Consider the following 24,006-nt stretch of genomic DNA (forward strand, 5'->3'; position numbering starts at 1 on the left):
TAAATGCTTTATTAACTTCAACAATGAAGATGAGAGTGACGTTAGCTCTCTCGAAAGCTTGGAATATTTTCCACAACTCACCTGGTCGATAGCCCGAGACAATCTATTCATCATTCGTCGCCAGGAGATTCAAGTCTTACTGCTTTATTCAAGTTGTGAGACTCCATGGTTGCTATGATTCTTTTATTATGAAATTCTCTGACATTTCCACGTTTCCACTCTAAAAATGAATATTTTCCAGACATATTTACTATCATGATTTTTACTTTTGAACCTTGTGTTTTCAATTAAATATACAGGTCCGTTAATTATGATGAATAAGGAAATTTCATTCTACATACACAGAAAATTTTAAGAATGACATAAAATTACAATCAATATCAAACAGAAAAAAGCTCATGAACAACATAATCTTCATAAAGCAACAAAAATTTTCACTTTCTAGCAGATTTGCTACACAATTCCTTCATGCAACGATTTCTCCAGGTGCTGTGTGCTTATAAATGTAAAGAAAAAAAAAGAAAAATTTTGTATGACACTATGTTCACTTTTTGCACTATTCATGTACTATTATGCAGACCAAACGATAACAGTCAACGTTCATTACATAAAATTCTACAATCTTGTAACAAAATTTCTTTTCTTGCTACACTAAAATTTAAATGCCAACAAGACCAAGATCTATAACCTCATCTTCGCCAACCTTTCCGATAATTGCGATCTTGTTGTCAACCTAAGTGGGTCGTTCAATATATAAGTTTCCGTATGCTGTAAAAAAAATTATTGTTAAGATACATTAGAAAACTATACATACACGTGTAGGAGGATACTTCCTCACTTCTCCACATAATCCCCATAGAGATTCAGGCATTTGTCCCACCGTTGCACCAATTTGTCCATACCCTTTGCAAGAAAATCAGGGCTCTGGCTATTGAGCACTATTCTCACATTCCGCTTCACTTCTTCATCTGTTTCAAAATGGTAACCTTGCAATTCAGACTTTAACACCAGAAAAAGATGGAAATCACTCGGCACTAAATCGGGGCTGTGTGGAGGGTGGGGCAGCCGTTCTCACCCCAATTCTTCAATTTTGTGTTGTGTTTGCACTGCTGAGTGAGAGCGAGCGTGATCGTCAAGAATGACACCAGTTGACAGGAGACCTGGTCGCTTATGTCGAATTGCGTTTTTCAGTTTATCCAATGTTTGACAATAACGGTCAGCATGAATTGTTCTTCCTCGTTCCAAAAAGTCCATCAGCAGAACGCCCTTAGCACCAGAAAACGGTCACAAGCACCTTCCCAGCTGATCGATCCATCTTGAACTTCTTCTTCTTCACATGTTTGTGCTTCCACACCATGGATGTTCTCTTGAATTCGGGAGTATAATGATGGACAAATGTCTCATCCCCTGTCACAATGCGCATGAGGAATGCATTGCCATCTTGCTGGTATCGCATTAAACCTTCAAGGTTGCAGCCCATTCTTATCAGTCGATTATCGCGACTCAGTTGATGCGGAACCCAACGTGCACACACTTTGCGGTATTGCAATTTCTCGTGAATGATGTGATGAACTGTACCAACAGAAATGTTCAACCTTTCTGCAACCTTGCGTACCTTCACTCGACGGTTTTCTTGAACAAGTTCATCCACCTTCGCAATGTTATCATCAGTGGTGGCACTCGAAGATCGCCCGGGCTCGAACGTTGTCAAAAATGCACACCCTGCTATCATCAAACAACTTGCACCAACGCCTAACCATTTGCACTGTCATTACGGAATCACTATAAACAGCAACAAGTTTTGTATGAATGGCACTAGGAGGTAATATCGAACGACAGAACATTCTTCTTCTTCTTTACTCCAGCTTTCCAACACGCGTGCACCATCCATGCTTCTGAACACCTTATGATGAGAGCCCACATTTTCCGAACAACCATTTACTTTTCGCCCTTGAGCGCATGCACCTTCACGTCTGATAACGAATCAATTTTTGTTCTTCTTGTCAACCATGTGCTTCATTTTAATGGCATTGCTTTATACAATATTTTACAGCACAGGGAAACTTATATATTGAACGTCCCTAGTACTTTAGTTATCAATCAGTAAAGATGCACTACAACTTTTACTTTGATATTCTTTCTAAAACCTAGAAAACAAGTGAAAATTAAATATTACCTATTTGGTCTATTTAGGACCAAAAGTCAAAGGAAGCTGAATCCTTTTGAGGAGTGGAATCTCAAGAACTGAATCCATAACTGGTCTTGCAGACTCCAAAATGCACGTAAATTCCAGATTATCTGTAAAATTTCCAGTTTCTCCAGATACATAGCACCCCTGGACCCAATATCTTAATAGGTAAAACAACGCCAGAACTAACACATAGGGAACAAACTATTTGTCAGAAGTCACATGATTTTGTTTACGTTAATTTCCTTCTGCAGTGAATGGAGAATAAGAATGAATTCCAAGTTATATATTTTGAGGTATATTACATATTTTCCATTTACAGTGCATATATATATATATATATATATATTTTTACACAAGTTGTGCTATTTGTGCCACATCACTACTTTTCAGTGAGTAATGCAGATAAATTCATGCGACAGATATTCCTCTAAAAGATCAGTAATTTCCATCTGGTTGCGACTTCTACTAAGTGATTGTTGGCTTGCAGACACTATTCCCAGAATGAGCATGGAGTATTTGAGAAATGTGGAAGCAGTGAAGAACAAAGTGCACGTGGAGCCTTGATTTTTGCAGTGAGGTTGTCGTGCCTTACGACCTTTGGCTAATCTTGAAAATGAGGATGAGCGACGTTAGAATGAAATTGTTGAAGGGACACTCCTGCATGTAGGCTGGGATTAGAACCTGGGATCCCTGGCGTTGTGCTAACCACTCCACCATGGAGGTTGGCTACATCTCTCCAGAATTGCTTTCAGAGCATTCACGTGAATTTCTATGTTGTTCGCTTTCACTGTTCTCAACGGTAGTTTAATAGTCTTACGTAACCACATTTTGCAAATTATCCTTGCTGATTCTAAGAATAGTGACTGTAAATGAAGTTATTATTTCAAAATAACTTCTAAAAAAAAAATATATAAGTTAATTTAGTACAATTCTTTCTTTTACTGTTAGGAATCTAGAAAATTGCACTGGATGAAGGAAATTACTACATTACACATTTTAATATATATTTTACATATTTCACCAATTTATCCTACATATTGAGGGAGCAGAAAGACTGCCAGTAAGAGCTTACAAAGCACAAGGAGTGGGAGGAGTCCAAGGGGGAGACCAAGATGTTGGTAAAAAGAGCAAATAGTGGAGAGTATTAGGAGAAGAGGACAAGATTGGAACACCGTGGAAAGAGAGGAGTGGTGGAAGACCAGAAGAAAATGGAGAGGCTTAACTTCTATGCCAGAGGCAGGAAACTGCGAAGGATGATGATGATATTGAGGCTACATAAACATCCAGGCCTTAGTCATCAGCTAAACCAAATTTATAAATACAATAATATGCACACACACGCAGCGGAAATTTTATGTACTACACGTAATTTTAACCAATATGTATAAAGTGCTGATATAAAATTTACTGATGCCAATCTGCAGATTCATTTGCAAACATTATATGAAATCTTGAATGGTTTTTAAGGAACAAAGAAAAGAATCGACTGCCCTGAATGCATGTGGCCTGGAGTTTAAGCTCACCTAGTTACGCCTGGTGGTGCAGTGCTCGTCAACAGAAGTGTTTCCAACTTGTCGATTCAAGGGTTTCCCACCCGTAGATTCATTCTGCGAATGGAATCTACGTGAGTAATTTCTTTTTCAGCTTCAGTAGATTGGTGTTTACATGGAAAGAGTTGTTTATGAACATGGTTGTCATGGTTTCTGTGTGTGTGATGATGATGATGATATGTGTGCACTTCTTACTCAGGTCCATTTTACAATTAGTAAAATGTAAAAATAGTCATTCACATGCACACGTTAATAATCAGATACAAAGTAAATCTAAATGATATTTTCAATTTCAATAATGTAGAAACTTATAATGAAAGAAATTTTGGGGGGGCATCGGCACATATGGCCATTTTGCACCATTCATGTATGCGGGGAAACGGCTCCTTAACTAAAATCCTTACCTGAGAGTTAAAAATGGGATGTTAAAAGCCCTTGGGAAAAGTTAAGAGTGCAAATTTCTAAAGGGACCTGCACATGACAAACACTACACATTAAAAATATAAGAATACACAAACAGTGGAAGAGACCAGCTCTTCTCAAGAACCTAAAAATGTTTGGTAAAACAGTCACATCCCAACGAAGATGACAAACAGTTGGGAAGGTTAAAAGTCTGCCTGAGGAAAGGAAGAATATGCCTTAACACTTAAAATGACATAACAGACACAACACACTGGAGTTGTCCAGCCTTGCAGCAAGTGCCCATCTGTGAGAACGATGGGAAGGATGGTAAGATGAACACCAAGCGCCAATGTAGTGGGCTTAATACCTCCAAGCGTATTTCCCCGATTCTTTGTCCCACTTATCCTGCCAAGGGTTAGGAAGGAAACAACAAAAAAAGCAGTTTGTGAATCCCTAACTGGCAGAAGGTGGATCGGAATGTCGCCATCTGCATCAGCAAACTTGTCAGCAGCACTGGTTGCCACGTTCCCCTTTATGTCCACGTGACTAGGGACCCACCAAAAGCAGACATTGGCACTGGCAGATAAGGTCGTGAGCCGGCTAAGGATGCATTGAACTATAGGATGCCTCGAAGTCAGCGATTCCAGACTCGGAAGCACGCTGGTCAAATCAGTGCAGACGAAGACTTTCTGCAGAGCATGGACGTCAGCGAAGTCTACTGCCTTTAGGATGGCATACGGTTCTGCTGTACAGATGGACCAGGCAGGATGTAATGAGTAACTGGAACTTTGAGAGTCTACGACGAGGGTGCAACCAACCAACTAGACTGACTTGGACCCATCCGTATAAAACCTTAAATTGGGGTACTTCGTGGGAAGCTCTAAAACCTTCTGGTATTCGACCATTGGTGTTCCTGCCTTTGGGAGGGGCAGTATGAGTGGAGAAAAGCCAGGCAGATCACTACAATTGTATGCAGCAGAAGTAAACACAATTAGTATTTAAAAGCTCACCAAGTTTCTTGCAGCAAAATTACAAAGTTACAGAATTCGTAGGAAAGTTACAAAATTGCCAACTCCAGAAACGTGAAGTGTTCACTTCATGCGTAACATGGCACAAGCAGGGGACCCAATTCCTCCTGAATACTCCTATGGTTTGGAGTAGAAACACTTGCCTGAGCACATTAGAGACACTGACTCTAAAATCAACACACATCTCAGAGGACTAAAATCTCCTTCCCTATGTTGAAAGTTGAGGCTCTAAAGGGGCACTCAGCTCATATAAGGACATGGCTGTATGTAAGGGAAGACTTGAATGGGCCCAAATCCATCAAATTGAGTTAGTAACCATTTTGCATTAATTGTGTAATCAAATAAACAATATCTCAAAATTGGTAAACATACTATTATGGTTGAAAACATTTTGGAAGTTGTATTAATATCACGCACACACACAACTAAATTCTTAAAAATTAAAGTTACATGTAAAAACAATACTGGGTCAATCCATACCAAACGGTTCAAAAAACAATTATTGATTGATTGACCAAAATTTTAAAATTTATAATTTTTTTGTTGTTGTAACCCTCAATGTAAGGGTACTTCAAAATATTTTTGCGTTCTTGGCCTCTGCAGACAGTTGCAATAATTATAATAGCTCAGCTAAGAGAAATGATAGAAAGCTGTGGTAAAAAAACACTGTTTTCAGTACATTTCAAGCTACATTTTATGTTCTGTACCTTTTTGCATCATCTCCAATGCAATGACTGAAATTTAGGGCCAAAAATGATGTTCAATTTTGAAGAAAACTCAAAGTTTAGGATTTTTTCTTTAGTAGAGAAGTAATGTAATATCAAGCTATAATTCTTTTAGTTGAAACATATACATACAAAGTTTGAGCTTTGTTACTAATTTTCTCGTTGAGTTATAGCTCTATGAAAATGCTCATTTTAATTATTTTAAAAAGATTGGGCACTAATATCTCTGGTAGGGAACCTAATAAAAATTTGACATTACAGCATAAAGAGTACTCTATGAGAGGTACCTGTAAAAAAGTTTTGGAGGTTGATATTCCATGGATAACAAAATTACAACAGGGAGAAGTTGGGCAAAAACAGGCAAATTTATGCTATTAGTTCAAATATTTACTTTTAATGAACAATCATGCAATTAAAAGTACTGTATTTATTAATAAAATCATACGAATGGCATGGTAAGTCTGTAAGTAGCTATTATGAATGAAAAGGTGTGTAAGGCAGAGGTTTAGAAAAAATAATGCCTGTGTTGAACTAGTCTTGCATAGGGATTACAACAACGGCAACAAAATTTTAAAAATAAAAATGGTCGAGTAACCAGTGCTGGATCATTTGGTATGGATTGACCCTACTGTTATTGTAAATATAATTCATGTATATCAAGCTAATATTATATCCCAACTTGTTACAGAGAAAATCTTATTGGTTAAAATTTTAAATCATTAAATAGTAATATTTAAATTATATCTATTAAAACTGCACCACCCTTGGCCTACAATAAGTTAAATCCCACCCATTAGTTGCGTATATATATGGCCACGTGCAAGGACAAAACACAGCCTGCATGTCCAGACGTCAGAGCCTCTTTGTCCTGTAACATCGAGTTCCTTCTCAAAAGGTCACCATTTACAACCCCTAAAGCTAGTGGAAAGGAAGGATGATATTCACCTGATACTCCTGTTCCGTATCCATGATTCCGCAGACAGCAACGATCTGATACTGCCTGGCCTTCATGGCAGCCAGGGACTTCCTGATGAGCCTCATGGCGGAGGCGGCCGTGGCAGTGTTCTGGAACTGGGACATCTGAGGCGGCGAGTGGCTGGGGTCAAACACCAGCAGATACACTGCGCCATCCTTCAGCTGCTCCACCCCTACGATGGTTCTGCTGTGGCCTGTTGAGAAAGAGGAGATCAGCAATTTGTAGAGGCATGCCTATTTCGTTTTTGACGAAACACAAAATGTGAAATATCTCACTGGAGCGTTAATTTTTCATGTTTTTTTTTTTTAAAGGTGTGAGGTGCAATTTGCTACCATGTTTTGTCACAAAATGATGCAAAATTAACTCTTAAACATGAAATTTAGGTAAGGCATAACTTACACCACATGCCATCATTTCACTAAGTAATAAAGACCAGTTTTGTTTGTTCTCACGCTTTCACCACATCATGTGGTGTCCTCAGGAGATAGGACAAGATTCAAGAATGGGAAGGGAAGTTATTACTAGGGCTGAGCCGATACCACTTTGAATCGATACCGATACCGATGCCAATACTTGTATATAATTCGAATTTAAAATAACGAAAGGTTAGTTATTACATGTGTGTGTGTTTGTGTTTAGTATTGTTACAGTTTGTAGATATGTATTTTTGACAAGGGGCGATGAATAAATTAACCCACCAAATAATGCTCTCTTGCAACAATGCATCACAACTTTACAGATTTTTTATAGATTAGTGACAATTGTTCAGATGTTTCAAATATGAGAACAATATTATGAGAAGCTAAGAGCGAGGCGATTGTGCCCCCCCCCCCCTGCCCCACCACCCCATGTTGCAAAATGAGACCCTGCCTCTTCAACCTCCTTTAAACTAGAGGATCACACAAGAATAATTGGCCATTTACCAGCCCCGGACACGACGTCTAAAAAACTAATGGTACAACTCATCTCTTTTTTTGTCCTTTAACAAAGAGAATAATAAATAATAAACAAAATGTAAGCAGAAAGTGATAACTTGCCAGTCTCTTGCTTATATATCAGCTGATTGATTTCAGTACAGTGATATCCCGACTTGACTTTTCTTTTGACATACATACTTTCCAAAAAAGTATTAAATGCTTAGTAATATCCCTTGGCGTGGAAGGAAATCCAAACCCGCCACTACACTTTAAAAGTAAGTGCCATCAACTGTCGTTCAAATAAAATTATTCCCTTGCAGAGTTCCCTGTGCCGAAACATGCTTGTTGAAACCCAGTTATGCCAGTTGGGACAACAGCAGCCTATAGTTGGAAAGGAAAAGGGGATTAGCCCAGGTATTTGAATTTCCAGGAATATGCTATGTACTATGTCTGAGACACATGCACCACTCGCAGGGCGATGATTGTTTTGACTGCAGGAGGTCTTTAAACAGAGAAATGTCCACAATGCACCAGGTGCCTCGTTGGCTGCAGGGACCTCATTGGGATTATTGTTATGCGAGACCGCATCTGTGGGAACAAGAAGGATGGGGATCATTTCTCGTTACCCTTGATTTGGAAGATACTTGACTGCGAGTCTTATCTGCATATAGATCTTTGTCACGTACTTGCTGTTCACGGAACTTGAGTCCATGTTCAATTAACAAATGCACAATTTTCATTTTCCTTCAAAGCCAAGTGTAAATTGGAAAAGGCGAACAAACCTTTGAAAAGAAACAAGCGTTGGTTTTGGCCACCCTTCTAGCGAATCAGAAACAATGGTATCGGTGGAAAAATTTCAACCGATACTTACCGATACCAATACCACTGGTATCGGCTCAGCCTTAGTTATTACTTACTGAAATTTAGGGTTTATTTATAAAACTTTACCCCTGCAAATCATGTAGTAATCCCACCAATTTACACTAACAATATTTCATTCAATACAATTTATAGAATTTTTAATTAGGAATTACATTCCTAGTAATAATGAAATTAATTAATAATACAACTGAGCATTACTGATGCAACACTTTCTGAGGTGTCAATTATCCTGCAAGTTATGCAAATCACAAAAGATTGATTAATTCTGCTGTAAATATTTGAGAAGGAAAAATTGACTTTTTGCACAGGAATAAACGTAATCATTTTTCTGTAGTTTACGGTTATTACAAGCATAAGAAAACAGTTTTTCTTTGTGACGTTTCAGGAGAACACACGCTCCTTTCATCAGACATTTATTTTCATTTTGACTAAAGATACAGTTATAACAATGGTTAGTAATTTTTTAAACATAAAGAATCCCTTATATAATGGATGTTGTCGATGTTACATTGTTGTAATATAGCAACTTAACTGTGAAAAAAGCAGTCTGTTTTATTTTTATTTCAGATTTTTTTTAAAATTATGAATCCCAAATATCATCAGGTAATTCAAATTCATCATTTTTTTCACAAAGTCTCTTGATGTTTTCGTTCATTGCAGAAGAACACTGGAATAAATTAAATAATGAAAATGGTAACACAGATCCAGTATGGAGTTTTCTTTTTCACAAATGGAGTAAGCCACCATCTTTAAAATTTAATGTAACAGAAAACATCAAGAGACTTTGTGAAAACAATGATGAATTTGAATTACCTGACGATATTTGGGATTCATAATTTTAAAAAAAAAAAATCAGAAATAAAAATAAAACAGATTGCTTTTTCCACAGTTAAGTTGCTATATTACAACAATGTAACATTGACAACATCCATTATATAAGGGATTCTTTATGTTTAAAAAATTACTAACCATTGTTATAACTGTATCTTTAGTCAAAATGAAAATAAATGTCTGATGAAAGGAGCGTGTGTTCTCCTGAAACGTCACAAAGAAAAACTGTTTTCTTATGCTTGTAATAACCGTAAACTACAGGAAAATAATTCTACAATGCAAGCAATGCGTACATACAAGAAAAACTATAAACGTAATCCTCTGATAACTATATAAATGTGCTATTAAAAGTGAAATGTTAATTTTGTGTAATGATTATACTTTTTAAGTCACATTTACCTTTTTATTCACCATTTTAACACTGAAATGCCATTTTACATACCACTCTTGATTCAGAAATTTGCCATTTTTTTTTACTGAGACCTTGATCTTTTATACATCATAAGTAGACCCCAGATTTTTATATAATATCAAATTACAAAATATGTACATATATATCTAACAAAAATTGATAAAATATGTATTACAATATGTATTATCAAAAGGATATGTAGCTAAATATGTAGTATCAAAGAATATGTAATATTAATAATAATCGCTTATCCAAGCAATTTCAAGAATTCTGCTCAATATTTAGTTTCTTTGAACATATTAAACATAATTGTAAGGACATAAGTTGTTCAAATTAAAATTTGTATCAAATTTATAAACTAAAAAAGCACAGTAAAGTGTACATATTTAATAAACCAATGTTGTCAAACTATTAATTATTTTTCACATCGCAAATTATTGTAGAATATGTAAATACGTAAAAGAGCTCTTTGTAACTTTCGAAAGAAATTGTAAAAAAAAAAGCTTCTACAAAAAGAATAATCGAATAAAAATACATAGCTACTTTTGTACTTTGTGTACACGGGAACATATTAATTGTGTAACTCACTACATAGAGGGAAGTAGCTTTCTTGTTCACTGATGCCAAATTCTTAGGTGCTTTGGATAAACCTAAAAGCAAAATGAAAATATGTAACCAAAAAAGGAGGGGGGAGGAGAAACTTCAGCATCTTTCGATAAATAATTCTGGAACAGTACCAGAATATATATATATTTTTTTGTGTTCAGCCTGTCTTTTGACTTGGCAGTTAATTTTAGTTTATAGTAAGCACTATGCATCTCATTGATTAGAAAATATAGGAAAAAGGATCAAAATAGGAAAAAAATACTGAAATATGATGTTTTATGTAAAGTAAATTAGCAAATATGTAGAATATGTAATATCCTGGCAAATATGTAAAAATAAGTAACATAAAATTTATGCAAAATCATGTCAGTTATATAATTCATTGACATTTTCGTGTTCAAGGTATGTATCTAGAAAGGACTAGAATATGTAATTACATACAAATCCAGGCTCTAGTCATAAGCATGTGACCTTAGCAATTCACATTTCATCCATGATGTCTACAATTTCCTAAAAACAAAATATCCTGACTTTTCCACGGAAGAACCAAATTTTTCACACTAAAGCTATTACAGCAATTCATATACAACCTCTGACAATAAAGTTTGGTGAATGATCCTGAATATCGAAAGTAGACTAATTCTTAATGAAACCTACCTTACTGTCCTTCGAAGTAGTCCCCTCCCATGGCTATGCACCGTTGAGAACAGCTGTACATGTCCTGGAAACTTTTAGAAAAGTCTTCTTTCGGGATGGTGTTCACTTTGAAAGCGATTTTGAGCCGTGGGAAGAGAAAGAAATCTGGAGGATTCAGATCCAAATTTCTTGCAATGCATTGCTACAGAGGATGAGAGCTGGTGTGTGAGGTACGACCCTGAAACGAAATGCAAAGCATGGAATGGCATTCTTCTGCATCACCCCGTCGGAAGAAGGTCAAGGCGTAAAAATCATGCATCAAGACGATGCTTATCACTTTCTTTGACAGTGATGGCATGATCCACAAGGAATTCCTGCCGGAGGGAACAACAATTTTTCCGCCTTGACCTTCTTCCGACGGGATGATGCAGGAGAAGGCCATTCCATGCTTTGGCATTTCGTTTCAGGGTTGTACCTCACACACCAGCTCTCATCCTCTGTAGCAATGCATTGCAAGAAATTTGGATCTGAATCCTCCAGATTTCTTTCTCTTCCCACGCCTCAAAGTCGCTTTGAAAGGTCAGAGATTTGAGGATATTCCGGACATCCAATGGAACGTGACGAGGATCTTGAACACCATCCAGAAAGAAGACTTTTCTAAAGGTTTCCAGGACATGTACAGCCGTTTTCAATGGTGCATAGCCATGGGACTACTTCGAAGGACAGTAAGGTAGGTTTCATTGAGAATTCGTCTACTTTCGATATTCAGGATCATTCACCGAACTTTATTGTCAGAGGTTGTATTTAAACACGTAAAAAGCATCACTACATTTTAGCTAACACCAAACTTAGAATACAACATAAGCAAGTTTTTAGAATATTCATTTCACATGTAAAAGTGATAACAGCCTGACTGATTTATGGTTGACAAAGAATTCATTTCTACAAACAAATCATAACAATTATAGCACAAATAATACATAATTATAGCAAAAATTAGTAATAAAATCTGTATTAATTCTAAAATGTACTAAACTACTAGCCTCTTACTACAGTAGATTTCAACATGAAAATAGTTCAAAACATGGTCTTTATCTTATAGTATTTAATATGCAATTTATACTGTAACTGCCGGTAATACTCAGTATATATCAAATATATCCACAAGAAATCAAACATTTCTTGGTCTTTTTTCATTGTTTCCAGGTTTTCCACACTGGCAGGCACCCGGTTCTTCACCTTCATGCAACCGCTAACCTCAAATATCCATTTTCTTGTATGGCTTAGCAGTACTCAAACTCTAACAGTTGTACATACTTGAACATAAGATTGAGACATTAATTGTTGGTTTTTCAGATTTCACAGCAAATCAGTTTATCACTAAAATTATATATAATTATACTGGTTTGACGTGTGTCTAGTCTCTTGTAATTTAGGGCAAAATTCTACCCCTTTGTTGTCATTTTTTAGTATTACGTATTTTAATTTGATTAAATTTTATTTTTGTTAGTTACAATAGCTTTTCTGCCACTTTTGGCTAATCGCGATGATGAGGATGTAACTGATGAAGGGATGCTGCACATCGAGGCTGGGATTCACTCAGGACTCCATTGTGTTGTTGAAAAAATAACACAAATTATTTTTGCACAATTTCTAGGATATTTAGACTACGCAAAAGCGAACTGAGGAATTTTTTGAACTCAACAATGCACCTGAACTCTGGGAAACTATTTACTCACACTGGTGTTTAAATTCCAAAAAAAGCCAAAGCAGCGAACAAAAGCAAGAATAAGAAGAAAAAACACCAAAAAAGATTTTTTTAGAAAAGTTGATGCAAAACAGGCATATATAAGCACTACAGAAAAGCATTATTGATCTTGAAGTAACACAACATGAATTAAAAACATTAAAGCCATAAGTTTTTACAACAAAGGAATAAAAAAGGCAAATTCAAAAGCTCCAGTAGTGTATCCTGAAAATTAGACCTGCTTTACCACAACAATTCCTACTCATTCTGTACATATATTGTACTACAGAGTGTTCAATAATTACTGGTCGATTTTGTAAGACTATATTTTCACCAATAATGAGCAGAAACGCATGATACCACCACCATTTGAAAGAGGAATATTTGAAGAGGAATATTTACAGAGACCTTAAATGCATTTGACGTAAGGCAGGACAGATGACCAGGCAGTACTCCCATTCTCACCAAACCTTCCGAACCATGTTTTGTGCGATGTCTCCGATGGTGGTGTCGATGCACGTTCTCAAGTTGACGAACGTAAACATTGTCTCTGATCAAACCCCACAGGAAGAAATCGCACCCTGCGAGGTCCAGTGACTGGGGAAACCGCGATCGGAGACATCGCATAAAACATGCTTCAGAATTACACACGTTGGGTGAACATAGAATGCATTTAAGGTCTGTGTAAAACTTCAAATATTCCTCTTTCAAATGGTGGTGGTATCATAACGTTCTCCTAGGAACGTGGGATCTAACCAGGAACCTTGACCGTTCTGGTGGGTGATGTAATTCAAGGTATCATTCATCCTATGTACTACGAACACTCGCCTCTGACCACAAGTCTGACGGTAGAGTGGGGGAGGTGTAACACACACACAAGAATGGAAACACACAATTACTAGGATTTTACACTTTCCAATCCGGATCACACATGGTTAGATATAAGGATAATTATCTATCAATGGTTCATGAAGATTTCGTTGTAGATCAATTTAAGCGTACAACTGTACAAATGTTCCCCAAGCTTCTCCTATTGATCCTCTCTGCTAATCGGGCAAAGACTGATCGCCTACTGGATAACCGCTGACGATTTTCCAATGACTGACCCATCACTGTCCGTTGTACTCAATTTTATTATCCTTTCCTCTCTTCCTTGTTACTGACTCATTACTTTATAATACCTTTTAGGTCAGCAACATGACCACTTGTATGCAACATTAATTTCAGGAAGATTAACTACTGATGCAGCAATTTTGAAATACCTTAAAGTACAACGACTAGTGATAAGGTTTAACAACTCTTATACTTGATGAGGATTCTTTGATTTACGACATGCTGTTATGGTATCATGAGCTTCTGCTCATTATTGGTGAAAATATAGTCTTAAGAAACCAGACACTGTGTCAATACTGTATATTTTTATTTAGATATACTGGTAATAGAAATAAAACACCAAGGCCCAATTTCAAAATTTTTCGGCAATTTCTAAATATGTGAAAAAAGTTGGTTTACTGGCAGTATACCAGGTAATACGGGAGGATATGCCACTGCCAAGCCCCTTTGTACTCAGACTAACAAGGAATGGACCTACAGTTTAAAGTGGGATCTGAACGACTGTGCACTGGTTACAGACAATAAGAAAGGCTTGCCTTGATGCTGGAGGTAGAGAGGTGGCTTGAATTCTTCATTCTTCTGGAAGTACTGGAGGACCCAGTTGAACAGTTCTGGGTGACTCCCATCTGGGCTGGTTGGTCTGTGGAAGTCTACTAATTGACACCTGGAAAGATGGTCATTCTACAACATTTCTTCATTACATATTACGACAAGCAAAACAACAAAAACAAAATACTGACATACTGATAATGTGCGAATTACTCACAATTAAATATAAACTTTAGGCTAAAAGATTAAAAATCAGAAGAAGGAGGTAGTGTAACCTCCGAAACGTAGTACGAAAAATCTCATACTCACACACGTAAGTTGCTGATTTTTAATCTTTTAGCCTAAAGTTTATAAAATACTGACATTACGCCACGTGCCGGAAACGTTCTTGTTAAAAAACATCCAAAGCATGATACGAGACACTTGAAAAGTTTGTTTCGACTCCATCTCGGAATCATCAGGGCAGGTCGAGAGATGGCAAAGAAGACACGGTCAAGGTTCTGATGACGTTGCTTGCTCCGTCTCTCGGAAGATGTCACTGCAGTCTTGCAGTGTTGGTAAGTTCTTGGTTGTTCCAATTGATCGCTGAGGAAGATGGGTTTGACTGTGTTATACCACGATAAATAAAGATTTCCACATAAATTGCCGTTGACAAACTTTTAAAGTGAGTCATATCATGCTGTTTATGTGCTTTGGTTGTTTTTAACAAAAAAAAAAAATTATAGAGTTTTAGATATCAGGTTTCAGATTTTGTTGAAAATTTTTTGACTGTTCATAACTTTCATTCAAAAAGATATTGTACAGTGCTTAAATATATTGAACGTATTGGCCAAGTTGTCTTATGTCCAACAACTTTGTTACTAAAAATTAGGGATGGGACCGATTAATCGGTACTCTATCGGTATTGGCCGATATAGGCATATCGGTGTATCGGTAACATTACCGATCTGATATATATTGATAAACATCTGATAATTTAGTGCAAAATTCTGCCATTTAGTTGTAATTTTCATGGCTAATCTCCATGCTCTAATTTCTAAAAGTAAATGTCTAAATATGCAATTTCTTTTTCACTGCAGTCACCTTGAAACACATTTATTAAGGATGTTAATGAACCTTTCATATTCTTCAAGGACCATTTCTAATTTTATATTGGATCGGTATAATATAGGTTATCGGTATCGCTAAATTTTATATCGTTACTTTATTAGTATCGGTCAAAATTTCATATCGGCCCATTCCTATTAAAAATTGAACTTCTACATTTGTCTGATAAAAGCATTATCATAGCAATTACACAAAAGTGAGTTAAAATTGTTTTATCATTTGTTCAAGCTGTAAACTTAAAAGATAAATCTCTGGGCTTTAATACTGCTCATACAAAATACTGCAAATACCATACACTATACCATAATTCATGTTAGGGGGAATAAAAACAGTGTTGATAATAAGAAGACATAGGTGAGTTACAAAATTATTTCCGTAAAACTTAATTATAAATGTTCTATTAATTTCGGTGGGCTCTGCCACCATCCACTTGCAAACTCGATGCTTCACTGTTGGGTGACTTCCGGTTCCTGTTGTTTCCTGGCTTACCGCTAGGGGCATTGGTGTAACCAGTTTGTCTGCTGCGTGTGATAGGTTTGAGTTGTTGCAAAAGTGGGAGCCAAACATGATGTGCCTGACCACTGTCGATATTCAGATCGTGCGGAAAGTGCATAATTGCATTAGTCTCTGATTTTTGTGTCGATTAGGGTGTGCGATGTATGCCTGACAAACTTTTTGGATCAGGTTAGTAGTAATAGGCTTCAAATCGTGTCTGGAAGCAAGCAACTGCTGGTGCATAAAATTGGATAGAAAAAAAACAGTACGTGATTATGTATAAAGGTGACTACTCCCGTGAGATGCATAAAAAACTAAATAGTGATTCATACAAAACCATCGACAGTGACCCAAGGAAAAAGTGCAAGCGTATCGTTAAGCGTGCAGTTGAAAGTTGTGTAATTCTGAACCAGCAGTTCTGCAAACTACTCCCTTAACACCCACCCATCCTGCACCATAGCCTATGGCATTCCAAAAACACACAAATAGGGGATTCCGATGCGGCTAATCGCCACAGGGTTCAACCAACCAACGGTCCACCTCATAAACTGGCTAAAAAAGAAAATCTCTGAACACGACCACAAACTGACGTACATTTTCTGCAACAGCACAGGTGCCAAAGAACTAATAACCTCAATAGTGCAAGTCAACCATGCCAAACTCGCTAGTATCGATATAGTCGACATGTACAACTCCATCCCGATTGACCTAGTGCTCACCTCGGCTGAAAGGTTGCTACCAATAAGGTATCACCAGTGAAAGTGTCTGAGGTATCCAAGTTATTGGAAATCTGCCTCAGGCACAACTTTTTTCAGTTGAAGACAAATACTTCATACAAACAGAGTGATTAGCCATGGGCAACCCTCTGTCTGTTCCAATAGCCAATATTGTGATGAACTTAGCCAAAAAGGATATCCTTCACTCACCAGAACTTCGGTACATAAGATATGGCAGATGACATCATTGTCGCTTACAAAAAGGATGAATTGAATTTGAATTTAAAATTTTGGGTGCATCAGCACTAAGGCTATTTTGCACCCATCACATTATAAGCGGTCCAGCCCCTTATCATTACACACAACAACTCTAACGTTGCATAACTAAAATCATAAAATATTCTGACTTTCGTTAAAAGCTGAGGCTGTAAAGGAGCACTCGGCACAAATAAGGACAAAACACAGGACAACACAAACAAAATTATACTGGCCATGGGGCCAGTCGCCAGAGCGTCGTTAGTCTGCAGTCCAGGGTGTACTATGTGGAAGTGAGGTTGACTATTGGGTGCACTACGTGGAAGGAGCACCCCTTACACCCCACAAAAAGGATGAAGAAATAGATCTACTTATGAAAAACTTAGCAGCATTCACCCTAGGCTGAAATTCACAATAGAACTGGAAATCCAAGGCAGCATCAACTTTCTAGACCTAGACCTAACTATCAAAAGAAGGGTCAACAAATTCACCAACACAGCCTACAGAAAACCAGGTGCAGGGAGCCAATATATCCACCCACCCAAACATAAAGCTAATGTATGGCTTAACTTCTACTGAAGAGCTTTCTCGCACTGCACAAGCAAAGAGGATCTGAAGGAAGAAATTACCGTGGTTACAGACATAGGACTTCAGAATGGGTACACAGTACATCAACTTTCTACATGGTGGAGCACAGCTGAAATGCAGGTGCGACAACCTAAAAACCACCACCCAGGCAGCGGCAATAAAACAAAATGGATTTCCTTCCCAGACAACATCCAACTGCCTAGCCAAGACCCTGAAACAGTATGACATCAAACTCGCACACAAACCAGTGAACAAAATAGCCAGTGTCCTACACAAACACAAGAAATCTTTCCTTTCACCACTTGACAACCCGGGAGTATATGATACCCAGTGTGAGTGCAACTTGCATTACATTGGCACATCCATCAACGAAAGTATACAACAGCACTTAACGGTTGCAAAAAAATCTCAACCCACTACCGCACTAGCAAAGCACCTCAAGTTTAACAAATACAGGATCCAAAAAGTTTCAGTCAGGCACACATCACACACCCCCTAATTGACACAAAAATCAAAGAGACGCATGCAACTATGCACTTTCTGCACGATCTGAATATTGACAGTGGTCAGGCACATCATGTTTGGCTCCCACTTTTGCAACAACTCAAACCTATCACACGCAGCAGGCAAAGTGGTTACACCAATGTAGCGGTAAGCCAGGAAACAACAGGAACCGGAAGTCAACCCAACAGTGAAGCATCGAGTTTCCAAGTGGATGGTGGCAGAGGCCACCGAAATTAATAGAACATTTACAAGTAAGATTCACGGAAATAATTTTAATAACTCACTTACGTCTCCTTATACCATAATGTGCTAATAAATAACGTTTTTGAAAGAAAAATAAGTTACATACAATTAAAAAAATATATTAAAAAATTTCATTGAAAATGGCAAAAAAAGACATTAAAATTAAAAATATGTGGTAGGTTCAAAATAGGCAAAATGAAAAAGCTTCCAAAACATTAGCAACAACATACAAAACTTGTATGAAGAAAAATTGTATCAATAAATGCAGCATGAAAAAAAAAAGGTAAATTGCCAAACTTCCGAGATTTACTGACAACCAGAATAGGAATGCCTTGTCTGCAGCACCCACCCACCTTATCCTGAGTGAAGAGAGGAAGGTCACCACCTCCGTAGCTCCGATCCACTTCCTCGTGTTGAAGAGCTTCCCTCCGAGCTGCTCGCAGCCCTGGGTGTCAAAGCCCTGCTTCCAGGCCCACTCCAGGTGCTGCTGGAGGCGAGATATGGAAGGCATGGCACTGCGGCTCACCACGTCCACCCCCACGCCGTACGCCCTTCCGTTGCATGCCTGGTTCATCCCGAAGATCCCTCCTCCCACCATCGGGGGCTTGTAAAGCTGCTCGTTGTAGCCCGTGTGGTGGAGGAGAGACGACACCATCATCTGCATGTTCCTGCAGGAACAAATGGCTGCGTTATTTATTTATTTACATACACTACACTAAAACCATACATTACTTAAAAATATTAAATAAGAGGATCACTTGAAAAAAAACTGATTATGTTCCTGTAGTTTACGGTTATTACAAGCATAAGAAAACAGTTTTTCTTTGTGACGTTTCAGGAGAACACACGCTCCTTTCATCAGACATTTATTTTCATTTTGACTAAAGAAATCTTATGCTTGTAATAACCGTAAACTACAGGAAAATAATTCTATAATGCAAGCAATGCGTACATACAAGAAAAACTTAAAAAAACTGATTACATGCTCATAACTGAATACTTATAATATTGTGGAGGACGAAGTTACTGCATTCCTTTGTAATAGTCTCCGGCCTAGTATAGCACATGTTGTCAAATTTATGGTAATTTTCTTACACTGTCAGCAGAATAGTTGTCCCGTATATCAGTGAGGGACCACCCTAAGGCCTGTACTGTGCCATTGATGGTCTTCAAGTGTACAGGGTGGCCACTCAAGCACCATGAGAAAATCAAGTAGAATTCTTGGTTCTCAAGGTGGACTTTCCAAAAATTCAATGCTACATGCATGTTTTCTCTAAATGGGATTTGGATTAATAAAAGGTGCAGTTTTTCACAACTAGAGAAAAATTCACGCAGAATTCCCAGAGCCAGTAATTCATGCATAATTCCCAGAATTCCCAGTGAGTTGCCACCCTGTCGTGGAGGATCTTGTAGTTTCCAAAACAAGTCGTAGTTGCAAGAACTCTGGTCCTGCCTACAGAGGGGGTACCTAGCACTTTCCAATTCCACCACTTCAGAAGTTGCCACACTCAATTTGCAGCGTAGTGTCTTTTGTGGTGCAGCACAATTGGATGTCTCGCCACAAGTGTTGGCCATTTCTGATGAATAACTGATCAAAGGTGATTATTCCCCAGAAAGTTACTGTAATAATCATTGTTCACGGTAACCCCCTTCAGTACTGTGTAACAAAGGATGATGACTTCATAGTCACAGGCAAAGAGAAGCATCGCCTTGATCTTGCTGGGTGCTTCTTACCACTGTTGGATATGGAAGCTTTCACAAGTTCTATGTAACACTTAAGAGCAAGGATTTCTGCCACGTTCAACTTGAATTTTGATAATTTTTCTTGGATGTACGTATTGCTTGAATTGTAGAATTATTTCTCTTGTAGTCTACGGTTGTTGCAAGTAGTGTTTCTTGGTTTCAGTCTGGTTTACTAAATGTCACTTGTATATATATGTTGATATTGTTTAATTATTACTTTCTTTACAATTGATTCCCACAGTTGATGGGCCTGTTTAGCATTGGGATGCAGGTGTAGACAAAATTAAAAATAATTCAGGCACCAGCCTTTTTTCCTCAGGAGCCAGCATTATTTTTTACTAATACAGGCTAAGAAAGCCATGAATCAAACTAAGATTTTGAAATGTGATCTCAAAACATTTAATTAATTAATACAAGATAATGAAGTCTTTCACCAGAGTGGAAAGGACCTAAAAGGGATGAGGAGACAGGTGAGTGGAGAAGATTACATAATTTAGAACTACATAATTTGTATTCATGTCCAGATATTATTAGAATAATTAAATCAAGAAGACTTAGGTGGGCAGGCCATGTGGCACGAATGGGAGAGGAAAGAGGAGTTTACAGGATTCTTGTTGGGAAACCTGATGGTAAGAGACCTGTAGGAAGGCCAAGACGAAGATGGAGGGACAACTTTGAGATGGACCTAAAGGAAATCGGTAGGTATGGAAAAGAGTATATAGATCTTGCTCAGGATAGGGACAGATGGAAGGCCTGTGTTGCTGCAGCCATGAACCTTCGGGTTTAAGACGGCTAGAGAGTTAGTTAGTTAACAGAGTGGAAGTCTTTCACATAAATAAGGTTCTACTGGTTAACACCAGAAATAACCATGCAATACACAGTAATGTATGGCCAACTCTAATGTATCACCACAGATTTTAAAATGTGGTTGGACAACAGTGTAAAAATTTATAACAAATAAAATATGTAAACAATAAAATAATATAGTGATGTTTATTGTTCTGAATTAATGATTTGATTGATTGATTTGGTTCATTCTACTTTGCATTTCTGACACTTTTGGCTAATTGTGAAGATGAGGATGAGTGATGATATGATGAAATTATGAAGGGACAGTTATAACACCAATGCCCTGGTTGGGATTCGAACCTGGAACCCCTGGCATTGTAGCAAGCTGTGTAACTACTCTGCCACGGAGGCTGGCTCATTTAATGATACAGAAAACACGCAAACATTAAAAAAACATACACTGTACATGTTATTTAAAAAAAAAAAAACGTATTGGAAATTCCCATTAGGGAACTCTATTTATTTATTATTATCATCATTATTTTTTGTTTAGAACTGGATTTGAAACAGAATTCAGACTTGAAAAGTCAGGCACTCCTTTTAGTCTATTGCATGTTCTTTGCCTATCATCAAATTTATTGAATGTCAATTAGCAGCCTTCTGTGAATCGAGAGATGAATAAAGTAACATTTTGCAATCATTACATATTCGTGTAAGAAATTGAAAAAATATGTCACCTGTAGCCACAGCCCCAGCCTTTGTCTCCGTATGTCGATGCGTAGTGATCAACCGTTGTGCACATCAGGGTTCTTATTACGTTGTTTGAGCTTCCACTGATTGCCCTGATTTTAGGAACAAGCCCTGGAACAAAGAAATCAGTTATTGTGATGTTCAATACATAATCTGCACAGTAAACACACCAAGACCAAGACAAGGCAATATCCAAAAAAAACAAAAAAAAAAAACACTTTTATAATTACCATATTTGCCTGCATATAAGATGCATGTACATATTTTCTAGGAAAAATTTTTGTCACTGAATATTATAATTGGGTGATTTCATGTCAGAGCATACAAGTGCTGTCAACTCACCATCACGGATTTTGCTGAAAAAAACATATTTTAAAGGACCACATGATACATGTCCAAAAATAAAATATTTTTCTTTTCCGTTAATTCGTTACAGTGTTACAAGCTCAAAAAGGAAGAAATTTATGAAAGGAAAATAATGTAATATTCAAATCACTATAAATCAAAAACAAAAAATGGTAGAGACTTAAGGTTTCCTTTATTTGAAAGATTGTTCAAAGTACTTCCAAAACCTTATTAAAGAACATATTTATGAAACCTTCTGCAACTCTAAAATTAAGAATCAAAATACGAAAATTTGAATTTTTTTTTCAAAGTTCAATTTTTTTTTTTTTGGAAAAAAAGAACATCAGGACAAGAGTTTTGCTGGGATAATAGAATATGGGAACTGGACCAACTGTATGCAATGCCATTTCTGCTCTAACTTCTAACGTTATGTAGAAATTTCTTTGTAAAAAATTTTAAAAAAAGTAAATTTTCATTTTTTTTTTAGAAATAATTTTCTCAAAAACACCCATCTCAAAATTTCTGACAATTGTACAATATAGTCTTTGGTTACTGTACTTGCAAGAGGTGCAATCAGACCTTGCAATTTTTGTGTGTAAGCAGGGAGATTTTATGAAAAATGTCCTCCATGCCCCATAATTTTTTTTGGCTCTTACTGCAAAATGTGTTACACTGGCAACACTGTTTCTGACTGGTGATTATCCCGAAACCTGTAGAGCACCAAAGAGATTACTGGCAACATTTTGTGTGTCCAAGCATGCTTGCTTCAAATTGTGTATCTTTGTGAGCTTGTAACACTGTAACAAATCAACGGAAAAGAAATGTTATTTTTGCACATGTATCATGGGGTCCTTTTAACATATATTTTTTCAGCTGATTTTGAAATTCGAAGGTGACACATTTATTGCTTACATGCAGGGAAGGCGCTACAGGGGGCTAGGGGAGGGGCTGCCCACCCAAAACCGGCCTCAGGCCCCCGCCTGTATGGTAGACACATTTTGACCGAAAACTTACATTATTAAAATTCCATTGAGGCAGGTACAATGTTCAAGTACATTTTCTAGTTCAGTTAGATCACAAAGTAACTTTTAATACGATGTGTTCTAAAATCAAGGAGAGGGGGGTAGATGCAGATATGCCTGGATAGCAGTGGCTACCATTTGATACTACGTAATGGGCCAATCATGAGTGACAACCAAACTGCCTCGTAGGTGGACGACGTATTCAGTGGCTGTGAGATTGTTCTTTAATTGTTGGCATATGCAGCTAAACGTGTACATTATTAGGTTCCATGAATCGTATTCTGAATAAATCTAACAGGTGTGTAAAATGATTTTTTTTTAAGTAGGACAACGTTCAACATCTAAAGAGCCGTCAATGTTCTTTTCTGTTTGTTAGTTCCTCATTGGAGTACTGACGATGGTACGAGTGTTATCGATGTTCTCTCATTGTTTTCATCGTTATATCTATCCTTATCGTTGCAAAATATTCAACAGGGGAAAATAGGACGTTAAGAAATCTTAAGAGTACACAAAGTAACTAATTCTTAAATGAAAAGAGAGAGAAAGAGAGAGAGAGAGAGCGAGAGATAGAGAGAGAAAAGAAGGAAAGAAGAGTTCTTAAATGTTAAGAATTGGAAATATTAAAATTGGACCTCCCTGCCCTGGTTATCTAGCAGCAATACTGCTGCCTTGAAGTTAAGGGGTCCCCGGGTTCGTTCCCCGGTGGAGGCACATATCATTAAGTGGCTCGGATTCCACTATAAGCTGTAGGTCTCGTCCCAATTAGCTTCCGTGTATATAGTGGATCTTAATACAAATCCAATCAAGTAAACATTTTTGTATATGATTCAAAAATCAGAACGCTTGGGCAAATTTCATTCTTCTCAGGCCTATTCCTACATGCT

The 24,006-nt window shown here is 37.3% G+C and overlaps 1 protein-coding gene across 6 annotated transcripts in view; it reads right to left on the reverse strand.

Annotated features, from left to right (window-relative positions):
- LOC145997497 (uncharacterized) overlaps nt 1-24,006 on the reverse strand; it is a 78,721-nt gene that overhangs the window by 10,591 nt on the left and 44,124 nt on the right. For 3 of the 6 annotated variants that reach the window (XM_083134608.1, XM_083134611.1, XM_083134610.1), the window contains 5 exons: nt 21,743-21,866; nt 18,827-19,141; nt 14,553-14,680; nt 6,842-7,065; nt 3,715-3,798 (listed from right to left, as the gene is read on the reverse strand). In XM_083134608.1, coding sequence (XP_082990734.1) covers nt 3,715-3,798; nt 6,842-7,065; nt 14,553-14,680; nt 18,827-19,141; nt 21,743-21,866 — 875 coding nt within the window. Of the gene's footprint in view, nt 1-3,714; nt 3,799-6,841; nt 7,066-14,552; nt 14,681-18,822; nt 19,142-21,742; nt 21,867-24,006 lie in introns of those variants that run through there. The other 3 variants (XM_083134613.1, XM_083134612.1, XM_083134614.1) reach the window with 2 other exon arrangements.

This window comes from Lepisma saccharinum, chromosome 13, assembly GCF_977018435.1.
Source record: "Lepisma saccharinum chromosome 13, izLepSacc3.1, whole genome shotgun sequence".
NCBI classification, from domain to species: Eukaryota; Metazoa; Arthropoda; class Insecta; order Zygentoma; family Lepismatidae; genus Lepisma; species Lepisma saccharinum.